The sequence below is a fragment of the Podarcis muralis genome, chromosome 9 (genome assembly GCF_964188315.1).
Source record: "Podarcis muralis chromosome 9, rPodMur119.hap1.1, whole genome shotgun sequence".
NCBI classification, from domain to species: domain Eukaryota; kingdom Metazoa; phylum Chordata; class Lepidosauria; order Squamata; family Lacertidae; genus Podarcis; species Podarcis muralis.
In genome coordinates, this window is record NC_135663.1 from 75,011,303 (window position 1) to 75,026,533 (window position 15,231).

At 43.0% G+C, this 15,231-nt stretch overlaps 2 protein-coding genes across 6 annotated transcripts in view; one reads left to right on the top strand and one right to left on the bottom strand.

Annotated features, from left to right (window-relative positions):
- Window positions 1–3,596: 3,596 nt before the first annotated feature.
- Window positions 3,597–7,899, top strand: SOD3 (superoxide dismutase 3). Its single transcript, XM_077934431.1, has 2 exons — window positions 3,597–3,752; window positions 6,329–7,899. The coding sequence occupies exon 2, from the start codon at window positions 6,357–6,359 to the stop codon at window positions 7,095–7,097; it is 741 nt and encodes a 246-aa protein (XP_077790557.1). The 5' UTR covers window positions 3,597–3,752; window positions 6,329–6,356; the 3' UTR covers window positions 7,098–7,899.
- A 638-nt stretch (window positions 7,900–8,537) lies between these two features.
- The window catches only part of CCDC149 (coiled-coil domain containing 149), a 60,929-nt gene continuing 54,235 nt past the window's right edge, over window positions 8,538–15,231 (bottom strand). For 4 of the 5 annotated variants that reach the window (XM_028743377.2, XM_028743376.2, XM_028743375.2 and 1 more), the window contains one exon: window positions 8,538–15,008. In XM_028743377.2, the coding sequence (XP_028599210.2) occupies window positions 14,428–15,008 (581 nt within the window). In that variant the 3' untranslated portion in view covers window positions 8,538–14,427. The remainder of the gene's footprint in view (window positions 15,009–15,231) is intronic. The other variant, XM_028743379.2, reaches the window with a different exon arrangement.

A 15,231-nucleotide genomic window follows, 5' to 3' on the forward strand; every position in this document is an offset into this window, starting at 1 on the left:
TCTTGCTGGCCACATGACCCGGAAAAACTGTCTGCGCACAAATGCCGGCTCCCTCATCCTGTAGAGTGAGATGAGTGCCGCAAACCCAGAGTCGTTCGTGACTGGACTTAACTGTCAGCGGTATCTTTACCTTTAAGCCACTTTGAGGCTTTTTTTTTTACAACCAAGCAGTCCATAAATATTATGAAATAAATAAATAAATTTCTTGTCTGCAACTCAAACACAGGCATTAGCCTGCTCTTCACAAAATCTGAAGTATACATAAAAAATAATAATAATAAATGATGTGCCCCTCCCAAATTATTTAAGTTGCAAAAAATAGTGAATGCCTCAGAATTTTAGTAGCAAGAAATTGGAAAAACACAACAATACCCAACACGGAAGACTGGCAAATCCTAATAGAATATCTGCAGCTAGCGAAAGCGACAGGAAGAGGCCAACCGAAACAAAAAGTCTATAAGGATTGGAGAATCTTTAAAGAATATTTAGAAAACTATGGAATAAAAGGGAACATCTTGGCAGAATTAGGCTGATCCCTGTATTGTATAAATATAAGTTTGTAGGGAGGTAAAATGAAATTATATAAGGAATATGTAACAGTGCAGTATAATGTAATGGATAGACAAAGAACAGTGAGATTAATTGGAAGTCATTTTAAAATTTCTTTTCTATAAATTTTATAATTGTGTTCCATACCAGGAGTATATATGATGATAATTATATTAATTTTCTTATATCTTATAGTGTGGTGGTTTGTTTGATTTTTCTGTTATTTGTTTGATTGTATGTTTGTTTGTTTACTTGTATGTACGTCTGTTTTTCATAAATGTATTTATTTTAAATTAATAAAGATATATTAAAAACAACAACAGTGAATGCCAGTGGTGTTGAAGAATGGAGCACATAGTGCATATTTCCTCTATCGTTTGTGATTTATAACTGCAGGGGGCTGGACTAGATAGCCCTCAAGATCCCTTCCAATTCTACGATTCCATGATTCTAATATTCACTGTTTAGAATAATGGCATGAAGAAACTTTCAAGCACACACAGAACTTGCGTTTGATTGTTTAAGCTGCCTCATACATGATTTAAGTCATTTACCTAATGCACATCCCACACCAACTCTAATGCGGCACACTAATGCTGGTATACTGCCGCTCCAACGTGCACTGCAAAATGAATAGCAGTTATGGCTATTCACACATATAAGAAGAGCCCTAAGAATATTGGAATCCTATGCACACTATGGAAGTAAATCCAATTAATTTCACCGAGAACTACTTCTGAATAGATAGGAGCAGAGTTGGACCAAAAGAGTGGATTTTCAGTTTTCAGCATTAGAAGAGAGAGAAAGGAAAACTGACTTTCTAAGAGAAAGGCAGTGCAGTATGAGGGAAAAAACCTCTTTTTGATAATCAGTATTACAACAAAACTAAAGTTTTCCTAATACAATTTTGGGGCTGTGACAGTTTCTTCCCTGTTGCGTGTCGAGGTCCCCAAGCCACCCCTCAAAATAAATTCACAATTCACACATAATTTTGTTTAAGGCTTTTGGCGTAATTTTGGCCACAACTTTATTAAAATACATAATCTGTGCGTGGTTGCTTAGGCATTGGCTAAGATTATCTGTCCCCCCGCCTGGGGACGAATGGCTCTCTTATGTATAAATGAATGGTTATTTTAGTATGTATTCCTTACTTCTGAGCACCAGCTTTTCTTTTCTTTTCTTTTCTTTTTTAATATATAATTTTTATTAGTATCTTTCCACCCAACAACACGAAAGATATCAAAAAATAACAATACACAAAACACAAAAACTAACATTCAACGAAAAAAACAAAAAAAACCCAAATCCATATCTTACAAGTTAATAATATAAACACTAAAAAGAAAAACAAACATTGACTTCCACCAATCCCACAGCACCTCCTTTATCTCTCATTTTGTCTTCCTGTTTTCCTGTTCATCTCCATCCTAACATCTAAATATAAATCCCTCTTTCTTATCCTTTCACTTCACAAGGTTATTCCAGACTCAGCCAGATTTCTGTCCTCGAACCTTGACTATTAAGGTATTCATTTAGGCACTCCCATTCTTTTTTTTACGCCACTTTTTGGTTTTTGTCGTATTACGTCTGTCAATTTGGCTAATTCTAAGTATTCTGAAAACTTACATAACCACTCTCCCCTAGTGGGTAACTGATTCCCTTTCCAATACTTTTGGAAATAGCACCTGCTTCCCTACACCTATTCCATCTTCTCTCCCTTCATTCTTCTCCCTTCTGTTCTCTCCCTCTTCTTCTCTTAAACCTTCTGGAGGATTCCTAATCCTTCTTTCCTAGCTCAGACACACCAGAGTTCCCTGATTCCTTGGTCTGCTACTTTCTGGCCCTGACTCCTTCTCTGGATGCAACTCTCTAGCATCCAGGTAGCTCTGTCAATGGCAGGAACAGAGTCTGACCTCACTCAATAGCAAGCAGTTACCCTAAAAAGGAGGGACGCGGGTGGCGCTGTGGGTTAAACCACAGTGCCTAGGACTTGCCGATCAGAAGGTCGGCAGTTCGAATCCCCGCGACACGGTGAGCTCCCATTGTTCAGTCCCTGCTCCTGCCAACCTAGCAGTTCGAAAGCACATTAAAGTGCAAGTAGATAAATAGGTACCACTCCGGCGGGAAGGTAAACGGCGTTTCCATGCCCTGCTCTGGTTAGCCAGAAGCGGCTTAGTCATGCTGGCCACATGACCCAGAAGCTGTACACCGTCTCCCTCGGCCAATAAAACGAGATGAGCGCCGCAACCCCAGAGTCAGCCATGACTGGACCTAATGGTCAGGGGTCCCTTTACCTTTACCCTAAAAAGGGGAGAGAGCAGTCCATCCAGTGGCTGCAGATCTATGGCTGACAACTGTCCGTGAATGGCAGGCAGCCGAGCCAATCGTTGCTAGGTGTTTCACGGCCCAAGAATTTTGCACACCATGAAGTGTCAGTGTACAGAATCTGTTACCCTTTTTTTTGTGCTGGGACATCAAATCTCCATAAATTTCCTGCAATCTTGCTTGTCAGCTCTGAACAGTCTTGGCATTAAGACAACTCTCCCAAGAACCACCAATGGAGAGGCGAAGTTTTACGTAGTTTCCAGACCAACCCCCCCAGTGTTCAAAATTGTCTCTTCAAACGATAACACAAGACTCCTCTCCAACAAGAGAAGTTATCACATAAAGCTTTCAAAACCTAGTTACTTTGGTTGATTTTTTTTAATAATTACAGCAATTTGGATAGGTAAATCAAGTTACATTGCTAAGACGCATCTTAAAAGCGGATTCCAAGGAGGCTTAATGACAGGAAAAATATTGCCGCCTAGTTGACAGATTCTGTATGAACTCATCAGCAAATTGACTAAACAAAGCCTTCTTTAAATATTTTTCCTCTGTCACTTCATGTTGAAGCTTATTTCCTCTAGTGCATGAAGCAATGAAATATTAATTTTATAGCATTTATTTTTCTTTGAATAATCTGCAGGCTTTGCCTCTAGATGGATTTTAGACGACATTTCCCCCTCCTCTCCTCATTTTTTCTCCTAACCACTCCCCTGAGCTACTATTACCTAACTTTTACACAAACAAGCAGAGCTCAGAAGCACTAACTCAACAGCTGCCTGGCTTGCTTGCTTGTCACCCTTTGCACAAAGAGACTTCACCCAACTGGAAAGTGTTTCGGGAAAACAAATCTTTGCAGAAGGAATCCTGCGCTGAAGGTAGGATGATCACAATTACTTTTAGAACCAGCTGAGGATGAAAACAGACCTGCATTCTTAGGCTGTGTACACACTCCCATCCACCACTGGTTTGGGAAGCAGTTTGCATTCGATTCAGACTCTATTCTATCGTTTCTTACGAAACACTGAGTTTTTATGAGTTTCCCCACCAAAACCAGCTTCAATCTGAATCGAGAAAAAGAGAGTTCTAGTTGTATTTTAAGTTGATAACATGCACACAGCGTTAGTGTAATGAACATATATTCTCTGCCTACGAAGGCAAGTAGCTTTGAAGGCACATGTTCAGACTACTTCCAGTGCACTTAGTCTGTTTGTCTGGTCTTCACGGTGTATTAAATCCCACTGGGAAAGTTTTGACTTCTTGTTTTCAACTTTTGGGAAAACTGATGCCGTTTTGAGGGATGCTGAGGAAAAAGGGTGATCCAGTGGTGCGATATTTTCCCAGCCATATTCAAGAGGGGTTGTGTGTTTGGGTTTTGTTTTTTTAAAATGGGACATTGCTAGTTCCATGTCAGAGAATCACAGAATTGTAGCGTTCGAATGCGTCCCGAGGGTCATCTAGTCCAACCCCCCCTGCAATGCAGGAATCAATCAGGTGGTGATAAATTTTACAACCAAATATATCCTGTAACTAAGCTGCTATAGAGAGGTGGTGAAGGATCCAATCAGGCAAGATGAGGGAAGAATGGAGATTGGGTCTAATGAATACTTTTGTTATTACCTCAGAAACGACATGGGCATAACACAGCCACCTAATATGTTTTCTGCTGTGGGGCTGAGGGATCTGAATTTGAGAAACAATTGGGGTTTTTTAAATACCTCACCCCGTTTAAAAACCAGAACACCCTGTTCCTGTAACATAAACATGACATTCTTGAGATCGCCCAAAGACAGCTCTAAAATGCTGAGTGGTGAACCAGAAAATCTTCCAAGTTCAAATCTCACCTCAGTCATTAATATTATTGTCTAGGTCATGGGTAGGCAAACTAAGGCCCGGGGGCCGGATCCATCCCAATCGCCTTCTAAATCCGGCCCACGGACAGTCCGGGAATCAGCATGTTTTCCATGAGTAGAATGTGTCCTTTTATTTAAAATGCATCTCTGGGTTATTTGTGGGGCATAGGAATTTGTTCATCCTCCCCCCAATATAGTTACCCCCCCACAAGGTCTGAGGGACAGTGGACCGGCTTCCTGCTGCAAAAGTTTGCTGACCCCTGGTCTAGGTGTCCCTAAACAAGGTGCAGTCTCCTTTACCCCAGTGGAGGAGCGGTAACATCACCGGCGTAATATGCATATGTGAAATAGTTTCATAGAACCATAGAATGGTAGAGTTGGAAGGGACTCTAAGGATCATCTAGTCCCAATCCTTTGGAATGCAGGAATATCAACTAGATCCTACGTGACAGATGGCTAACCAATCTCTGCTTAAAAACCTCCAAACTCCCACTCTTGTGGGAGTCTGTTCCACTGTCAAACAGCTCTTACTGTCAGAAAGTTCCTCCTAATGTTTAGTCGGGATCTCCTTTCTTGTAGTTTGATTCCATTGTCGAAACAAAACTAAAAAATTCCATCCAGTAGCACCTTAAAGGTAAAGGGACCCCTGACCATTAGGTACAGTTGTGGCCGACTCTGGGATTGTGGTGTTCATCTCGCTTTATTGGCCGAGGGAGCCGGCTTACAACTTCCGGGTAATGTGGCCAGCATGACTAAGCCGCTTCTGGCGAACCAGAGCAGCGCACGGAAACGCCGTTTACCTTCCTGCCAGAGTGGTGCCTATTTATCTACTTGCACTTTGACGTGCTTTCGAACTGCTAGGTTGGCAGGAGCAGGGACCGAGCAACGGAAGCTCACCCCGTCGCGGGGATTTGAACTGCCAACCTTCTGATCAGCAAGTCCTAGGCTCTGTGGTTTAACCGACAGCGCCACCTGCGTCCCACCTTAGAGTAGCACCTTAGAGACCAACTAAGTTTGTTACTGGTATGAGCTTTCATGTGCACGCACACTTCTTCAGATTCTTGGTTTGAGTCCTATCCTCCAGAGCAGAGGTCAGCAACCTTTTTCAGCTGTGGGCCAGTCACCATCCCTCAGACCATGTGATGGGCCAGTCTATTTTTTTTGGGGGGGGGGGAGAACGAATTCCTATGCCCCACAAATAACCCAGAGATGCATTTTAAAGAAAAACACACATTCTACTCATGTAAAAACACGCTGATTCCCGGCCTGTCTGTGGGCCCGATTGAGAAGGCAATTGGGCCGCATCCAGCCCACGGGCCTTAGGTTGCCTACCCCTGCTCCAGAGCAAGGGGGGAAAAGCTTGCTCCATCTTCCATGCGACAGCCCTTTACATATCTGAAGATGACCACCATGTTTCCTCTTTACCACGCTAAACATGGCCAATTCCCTCCACCATTTCTCATAAGGCTTGGTTTCCAGACCCTTGATCATTGGTTGCCCTCCTCAGCACAATGTTATAAAATGCTATTCTTATTTTTCCTTTGGCGTCGGTGCTCTTACCAAAGCCATTGACACCACTTTTCTGTGCATTATTTTCATAGCCCTTTGCAGGTTCCGCGTAACTCCGCCATGTTCTCGCTGCTGTTTCTCGCCACCGTCGTGGCCCTTTGTGTAACTGACGCCCAGCCGAATGAAGAAAACGCACTCCAAGACATGCAGAAGAAAGTCAACGACCTGTGGCTGAGTTTGCTCTATCCGCAGCTGTACGAAGATATCGTCGCCTCCAACCGGACTGCTTATGCCTCCTGCTTGGTGAAACCCAGCCCCAAAGTAGGTGCGGACAAGCCACAGGTGACAGGACACGTTCTGTTCAGGCAGGCCTACCCAAATGGGAAACTGGAAGCTATTTTCAACTTGGACGGCTTTCCGGCAGGCGCCAACTTATCCGGGAGAGCGATTCATATCCACCAATACGGAGACCTCAGCGACGGCTGCGACTCCGCAGGCGGACACTACAATCCCTTCAAGGAAAACCACCCTCGTCACCCTGGGGACTTTGGGAACTTCTACTCTAAGGAAGGCAAGATTAAAAAATATAAGGCTAATCTCGTGGCCACTCTGTTTGGCCCGTACAGCATCATAGGGAGATCGGTTGTGATCCACGAGCAGGAAGACGACCTGGGGAAAGGGAACAACAAGGCCAGTTTGGAGAACGGCAACGCGGGCAAGCGCCTGGCTTGCTGTGTCGTCGGAACGGGCACCAAAAACCTGTGGGAAAGGCAGTTCCCCGAGGTTAAGGAGAAGAGGAAGAAAATGCTCACGACCAAAGAGGCAAGCAGCAGCTCGCATGCCGTTGCTGCTAAACCATAGGAAAGCCTTCTGGTTCTTTTGAGAAAGTGTAAGATACGCCTTTTGCTCTGTCATAGTGCTCCGTTCCGTAAGCAGATTAATAATAAAAAGTAGCGGCGTATTATTTAAAGGTTCAGGCTTGCTCCCCCCGCTTGCTCTAAAGTTTATCCTTGATATAGTAAGGAGGACTGTTGAAATCTTGAGCAACCCTGCTTATTGTGTGCCATATCTCTTAGGGGGGAAATATCAAGAACAAGAAAGCTGGAGAACAAACGGTAAAAATAAATGTCTCCAACTAAGATGATGTGCTCTGTTTTCCTATATACCTGAAACGCATAAAGAAAATACTTCCCTTTCAACTGTTTTGAGGATGGGCTGGCAGAGAGTGATAACAGCTTTCCTCCCCAGAGCTCAGGTAGGAGTTTGTGTGTTATTTCTCTTTTAAAACTTCAGATCCATTATTTTATTCTGCTTATATTTGCAGGTTTTACTTCCTAACTCTTCTTAAGCTTCTTAGCTGGTTTGAGTTATCCACAGTCCTGTAGCTGTGTCGCACTGTTTATATTTGAAGCAAGTGTTTCCAAAAACATTCCTAACTTTTTCTTAGTCACTGAATAAATATTTGGAAAAGTGTGATTTGAATCACTTCTGGTTAAATTGTGTAATGCTGTTTGTGCAATGTTGATAAATGAAGGCGGATCTCTTTCTGCATGTTTTCAAGAGTGACAAAGATGCCATGAACTATGCCACAGAAGCACGGCAATGTAGTTTTGTGCAGCTGTTGAGAGTACTGAACTAATAAAATAGAGCAAAATATACTTTACACTGCAGAAATTGTTTTGTTTTTGCAGTTCTGAAAAAAGGTTTCTGACAAGCGTTCAGAGGGCAAAATCTAGGTTGGTTTGTTTGTTTTTTTAAAAAATCAACAAGTTTTTCCAGTGACAAATTCAAGGACAGGTAAACTGGAAAAATATGAACTTTAGTATGTACTGGTGTACGTGTTTATCTCGTAAAACATTTGGCCATTGATCTGACAAATGCACACGTAACCTGACACCGCTTCTTAAACTTTGTTCTAAGCAATTGTGGCTTACATTTCTTTCTATATATTTTTTAACAGAACCACCACATTATTCTAAATATGTGAGGATGCTTGGATAGGTTCTGAATTAAAACCCCACTGTTGCCTGGATCTTTTGTGGCCAGAATGCTGCAGTCAAACTATATACCAAGTGAGAGCTGAGGGCAACTAAAAATTGGGTCGATGCTTCAGCATGTTGAATAAATGTCTAAAGAGAACATGTATACCCAGCTCATAATATTCTCCCCTTGCTATTTGTACTGAAGTTGCACAAAGCATTTGAAAGCACACCAGCAGCTGTCGTGCACCAGAGCTTAAGACCCAATGAGTCACAGCCATGTTATAAAAATGAAGTAAAAACAACACAAAATATAGATAAATATATTAGGAAATGTCTTTATTACAATTGACAAAATATATATATTACTTGATGACAGGGTTGCAATGAAAGCAAGGCCTGCAAATAAATAGAATAGACATTTTTAAAGGAAATTATTAACCAGCAGCAGAATTTTATAAAGCAATTAATTTATTTAAGGTTTTTAAAAAACATGATTTCCACCCGATTTATTAAAATACATTCTTGAGAGCTCTTGACTTAAAAAAACTTCTGGTGAATTATATAAAATGCCCTGTGCATAAAATTAGCCTCCGCTACCAAAAGATTTTTTCCTTCAAAAAGAGGTTGTTTCCATGACCATTGAAAATCTGCACTGTTGAATGATTTATCAAACACCTTTTTAACGTAAAAGAGTCTTAAAATGTAACATTTGGGGTTTCTCCCCGACATTACAGTGTTCATTGCCTTTTGCAGAAGGATACGAGGGAATCCTTAAAAGAAAAGCTTTAAAGAAACACCTGAACTTATGAAAGAAGTCTTAATTTCTGAGAGCCTCCAGCACTGATAAATATGAAAAACGAGTCCTAGTGAGAGAAAGAAACAAAAAGCCAAGAAGAACTTTACCTAGCAGAATCGTAAGACTAGACTTATTTCATTTTACAGCTGAAGCCTGATAATCGCAGCCCTATGCTGGGTTCTGTCTCTTTCTTGGTCGAACTGGACCGAACCTTTGAAACTGGATTTTAATTTTTTCTATTGTGAACGGCAATATTCACGCCACAGCTCCCACCCCCTGCTGATTGAACGCTCTCAGTGTCCTCATAGTATCCATGTCCCTGTGTGAAGAGCTTATCCCCCCGTGAAAGAGAATGACAGCTACTCGGTTTATGGGAGAAATAATGGGGGGCATTCAGCAACACTAGGAAGGTTAAGGTGGAGCAGGCTAAAGCTTTCCCCCTTGAGCCAGACACACTATCTTCATTGCATCCACACTCCTACCGCACACTGGAGGACAAAGCCCTGCAACAGAGAGCCTGCTGTAATTCCCAGTGCAAGCTATAAATTGTGCAGGGAGATTTTACAAGTACAGGAGCTCTCCCTTGCAGTCATTTAACTTCCACTGGGAGAAAGACTTCATTGCACGAATGCCAGAATAGGGCTTAGGTTGCAGCGGGACGTTGGGAACTTGGCATGTAAAAATAATACGTGGATCCACTGTGGTGCACGTCCATGTTCAAAGGTGGTTATCATGGAGTTGGAAAGGGCTCCTGGGGTCATCTAGTCCAACCCCCTGCTATTATATACCAGAAGTGATAAGGAGAATGGGCACTCTTGTACCTAGACGTCCAGGCTTCATTACCACTGGCACTGACTGTTTTCTGCAACTGAAAAATATACAGTGGTGCCCCGCAAGACGAATGCCTCGCAACACGAAAAACCCGCTAGACGAAAGGGTTTTCCGTTTTTGAGTTGCTTCGCAAGACAAATTTCCCTATGGGCTTGCTTCGCAAGACGAAAACGTCTTGCGAGTCTTGCGATTTTTTTCGCTCCCCCCCCCCTTTTCTAAGCCGCTAATAGCCTTTTAGCTGCTAAGCCGCTAAGCCTTTAATAGCCGCTAAGCCGCTAAACTGCTAATAGCGCTAATCCGCTAATAGGGTTGCTTTGCAAGACGAAAAAACCGCTAGACGAAGAGACTCGCGGAATGGATTATTTTCGTCTTGCGAGGCACCACTGTACACCGTATTTTTCGCTCTATAAGACGCACCAGACCATAAGACGCACCTAGTTTTTGGAGGAGGAAAACAAGAAAAAAAATATTCTGAATCTCAGAAGCCAGAACAGCAAGAGGGATCGCTGCGCAGTGAAAGCAGCGATCCCTCTTCCTGTTCTGGCTTCTGGGATAGCTGCGCAGCCTGCATTCGCTCCATAAGACGCACACGCATTTCCCCTTACTTTTTAGGAGGGAAAAAGTGAGTTTTATAGAGCAAAAAATATGGTAGATGCAAGTGCAAATTTATGGGGCCATGTACTGGTTTCAACCAGCAGCTAAATGAATATAGCTGCAATATACTTGTGCAAGTGGCAATCCAAAACAAGCAGGAAAGCTCCCTAGGGTTTTTGATAGCAAAGAATTAAGTCCCAACAACTGATACTTATAAGAGCCTCTGCAATAAATAGCATCAACTGTGCTGCTCTCAGATAAGCAAGCCAATGTTTTTGAGGCTAAAGGCTGCTGCTATAAGCACAGTAGGGAGTAAGGCCTATTGAGCACAGGGGGACTTAAAAATGTAAAGGACCCCTGACAGTTAAGTCCAGTCGCAGACGACTCTGGGGTTGCGGCTCTCATCTCGCTTTACAGGCCGAGGGAGCCGGTGTTTGTCCGCAGACAGTTTTTCCGGGTCATGTGGCCAGCGTGACTAAGCCGCTTCTGGTGCAACTGAACACCGAAACCAGACTTACTTGTGAGTGAACATGCGTAGGACTGTTAGGTCTAAACTAGATGTCATTTGATGTACCACCACTTTATCAGTCTGCCTTCTCTTCTCTGTAAGCGTAAGACACGGAATGTGCCCCACTTGACCTTTAAATGGTTAAGGAAGCCAGCAAATCAAAAATTGGAATCGAAGGAGCAGAAGAACGGAGAGAAAGTAAACCAGGAAGAGTGTTATTGACAAGAATACAGCTATAACATGGGGCCATCACATTGCCTGATAAAAAACCCCCAAAAAATCTGTATCCCCAGAAGTCTAGATTTAAGATTACACATAGTTACAGTGAGTGGCGACACTGGAAGTAAAGAAAAGAGGGAACTGGATACATCATGGATTTGGATAGTGACTGGGTCTGGGAAGTTCAAGTATCACTTAATCTGCTGTATCCCCTGTCGCTCTTTGCAACAGTGTAAGTAGTCACTGAATCACCTTCTGCTCTTTGGATTACTGAAGTTTTTAGATCACGGGGTTGAGGAATGTTTATTTTTAGGGAGCAGCGTATTTGTTACTAATACCTTAATAGCTACATGCATTGTTTAAAAACTTGGCTTGCTTCTTCAGGCTTGTACTTGCTTTTACACATATATGACCTTAATTCAATCTCTCCCTATGATAGCATCATTCCAGCTCACCGGAAGCTACTGAGCTCAAATGCAAACATTTCCACTAGCACAGCTGGGCTCCAAACTAGAAGCTACATAAAAAATGCAAATGGCAGCCCTCACTCCATAATTTAAAGCAATGCAAAACATTGGCCATTCATGGTGTGAACTTGTTTACGTTAAGCTGCCCTCCCTACTTGGCTATTTTTTTCTGCACCAGGACTTCATCAGCATTAGCTGTAGCCCTTATCAAGGCTGTGACAAAACCAGAAAGAAATATATATCTTGAAATGAACATTGGGATGTGGAATGTCTTATTTATGATGAGCAAAATTCCAGAATTTCATATTCATAAGTTTGGTGCATATTCATTACTCTTCCCACTGTATCAGTTTTGTCATTCCTATAACAACAAATCGAGACAATAAGGCTATCTGTTATTTTACCAATAAAAGCACAAACGCTGTGCCGAGTCGATAACATTGTCAGCTACTCTATCAATAAAAGCAACAGTATCACAAATCCAAGAGATAACGTAATCCTCCCCCTTCTCTTCCGCTGCACTATGAGGAATGAAATTATGCAAACTAATAAATGGTTTCAACTTTTTTTCATATTAATGCAAGAGACAAAAGCATTTAATTTGGAATAAACCAGTGTTGCTCAAAAAGAATGGGATGCAAATAGCAGAGTGATGCAATGCCCAAGATTAAGTGAGTGTTAAAGGAACACTGCAGTCTCTCCCCCCCCCCCCTTTCCTCTTGGAACAGAGAAACTGAAGGGGTTGAAAAAGTAAAGAAAGATTGAAACAAAACTCTCCGGCTTTGAAAACGCTGTCATTTGTTCTGTGTCCATGTGGAACCGTTCCACAATCTTTGGCCTAAAAGGAGTCTCCACATACTGTAGAAAGACGCCCAATGACTTCCTTGTTCCCTTGCTGTACTGGAAGAAGAGCAAGTTGTACAGAGAGCGAGAGTGAGAGCGATCAAATGGGGTTTCTCTAGCAGCTAAACATTTGTTAGAACCAGTAATTGTTCCAGCTGGCTGGAGGATCCTGAAGCTCTTTTCAGGGTTCCTCCCGGTTCCAAGCCTGGGGTACAATCTGCTTGTCCACTTGGAGTCCCTTCGTCAAAGCAACACTTGCTGTCTAGCTCAGCCGACTTTCAAGATTTGGGTCTGCCGCTGCTTCCAGCACAAAGCTGCTAACAAGCAGCCTGTAACAATGTGCAGCTGGCAGGTATTTATTTTGTAAAACCAAGGCTCAAACCAGGAAGGATTTCCCTCCTTTCTTATGAACGCCATTGTTAAATTTGGATTAATCCCCTCTCCAATTGGTTTTAAGTTCTAGGAGTGAGAAATGAACATTTACAGGCAATTAGGTTCCCAAGCCAGCAGGAAAATTGCCTCTACGGCTGGAGGCCCAGACAAGCTCTACAGCTGCTGAGATTGTTTCTTATTGGGGGTGGGGAGGGGGGAAACCAAACCAAAAAACACAAAATTCAGGCCTCCCTTTAGCTCCACAGCTGCAAAATATCCACAATAAATATTACACAGCCATTGTCCTACCAGGAACCGCAAGGAAACACTTCAGAATCAGTGGAAGCAGGCTATGGAAAGCTTTGCTCAGCAGGCCCAGGAAGCCCTAAAGACTCTCTCCCACTGGAAGCTAATTGATTGCCACCACGGGAAGAATTGAAGAGAGAAAATGGCTACGAAAAAAGAGTAATTTCAACTATTATCCACAAGGCTAATGGATCAGAAGGGAAAGAAAAATATATACTTCCCTTCTGCACAGGTGTACCTTTTGAGCTTAAACGCTGCTCAAATGAAAGCAGAGAAGGCATCCGGCTTCCAACTCTCCCCTGGTTTAAGCTCAAAAAGACGTCATTCTGCCACGGAAGGAGTTCATTTCTAGGCCAGACGAACTCCATTTGATACAACCCAAAGTATGAGCCATAAGAGAGATGGGGGAAGTCAAGAACTGAAGTTGCAGAAAAAGTAGAGAGAAGTGGAGAAAGGGGGGAAGGAAGAGGAAGAGAGCGAGAACTCACAGTTTGCAAGGAAGATGGGACAGAATAAGGGGAAAGAGAGAGGGGTGGTAGGGCATACATGGCCAGCAAGGCCAGCCTTGTCAATACGCTGTTGTGCCTTAGTACTTACTGGAAAAAGCTCATTCAAAATAGAAACAGCAAAATAGGCTGTGTGTTTGTGTGCCTGCTAGTAATTAATCCGATGACCAGACACTGTGTATGTAAAGCCACCAGTTATATCAAGGCAATTTGCTGTTTAGTATTAAACTGTGTGTGCCAGGAAGAATCACCCCCCACCCTGAGAAACCAAAAGCTTGTTCATTGAAGCCTTTATGTTTTACTATTTCTGATTCTGTCGGCTTCACCAAAGGCAACCCCCCCCCCCCCGACGTTCCAGTCTCTTAAGATACATTCAAACAGGCACTGCACCAAAAATTATACATACTGAAGAGACAGAGATGTAACTGACGTGATAAAGCATAATGATGGGGTGCTAACTCCCATTATTCTCAATTATGTCACTCTATCTAATAACGTTAATCGCAGCAAATAGCAGAGGGCAAAATTCTGAAAGCCATCATTTTAGTCCTACTCCTTTTTTTCACATTTCTCTAGTCTAGGGTATGTTTGTTTGCACATACCAAAGTGTTGGATGCAGGGTGTGTGTGTGTGTGTGTGTGTGTGTGTGTGTGTGTGTGTGTGTGTTAGGGGATCTTTCTCGACAGACAAACAAGGAAGCAGCTGGGAGAAGCTTGAAGAGACTGGGGACACATCCTTTCTGAAAACAATCCCACGGTCAAAAAGAGTCACGGTGAGCCCAGATCAGGAGCACTGTCTGTAACTGTCACAGCTGCAGGTACATTATCTGGAATGTCACTGAAATCTGGAGTTGGGAGAGTTTGCTTTTCATCATCCTCGGCGTTCACCGTGTCACCGCTTTCATCCTTTTTGTCATGAAGATTCTCAGTGTCGCTTTCTGAGGTTCCTGTCTCTTCTTCCACGGCCTGCTTCTCGTTTGTGTGTTTGTTCTCCCCGAGGTTGCAGGGCTCTGTGGAGTCAAAGGGAGGAGGGCTGGGCAAGGGGGATTCGCCTTCGGATGAGCTGCTGAGCTCTGGCTGACCTGCTGCCTGGCTCTCTGTCAAACATTCTGCTCTGCTCCCTTCCAGCTCTGCAGCTGCCTGCTCCTCTGTCAGCTTAATGATTTCATTCCCAAACCCATTTGCACCGTCTTCCTCAGAAGGAAACTGGGGTAATGATGGATGAAAATGATTGGTTTTGTTACCGTTGTTTTGGTTTGTGCAGGAATCATCAGAAACTGCAGCCGTTTTCTCTGGGAGTGTCAATTCTGTTTTCACGGCGCACGTTTCCTCTCGCTCTCTGGTTTCTTCTAGAAGAGAAAAATGGGGAAACGTCACATTTATGTAGATATAAAGAACAGTTCCAGGTTTGGAGGGGAACAAGAAGCAGGCACCTCCATAACACAAGACAGTGAATTGTCTTGAAGCCTGTCCTCAGGCACTACACCCTTTTCAGGAATGCCCTCTTTAGATATTTTGAACTAAGCAGGAAAGGTCTCATCCACAATGAGATGTAGGGGCAAGAGTATAAAT

Bases quoted from the DNA above. Each gene is read 5' to 3' on its own strand.
- SOD3 (XM_077934431.1), top strand. From the start codon at position 6,357: ATGTTCTCGCTGCTGTTTCTCGCCACCGTCGTGGCCCTTTGTGTAACT.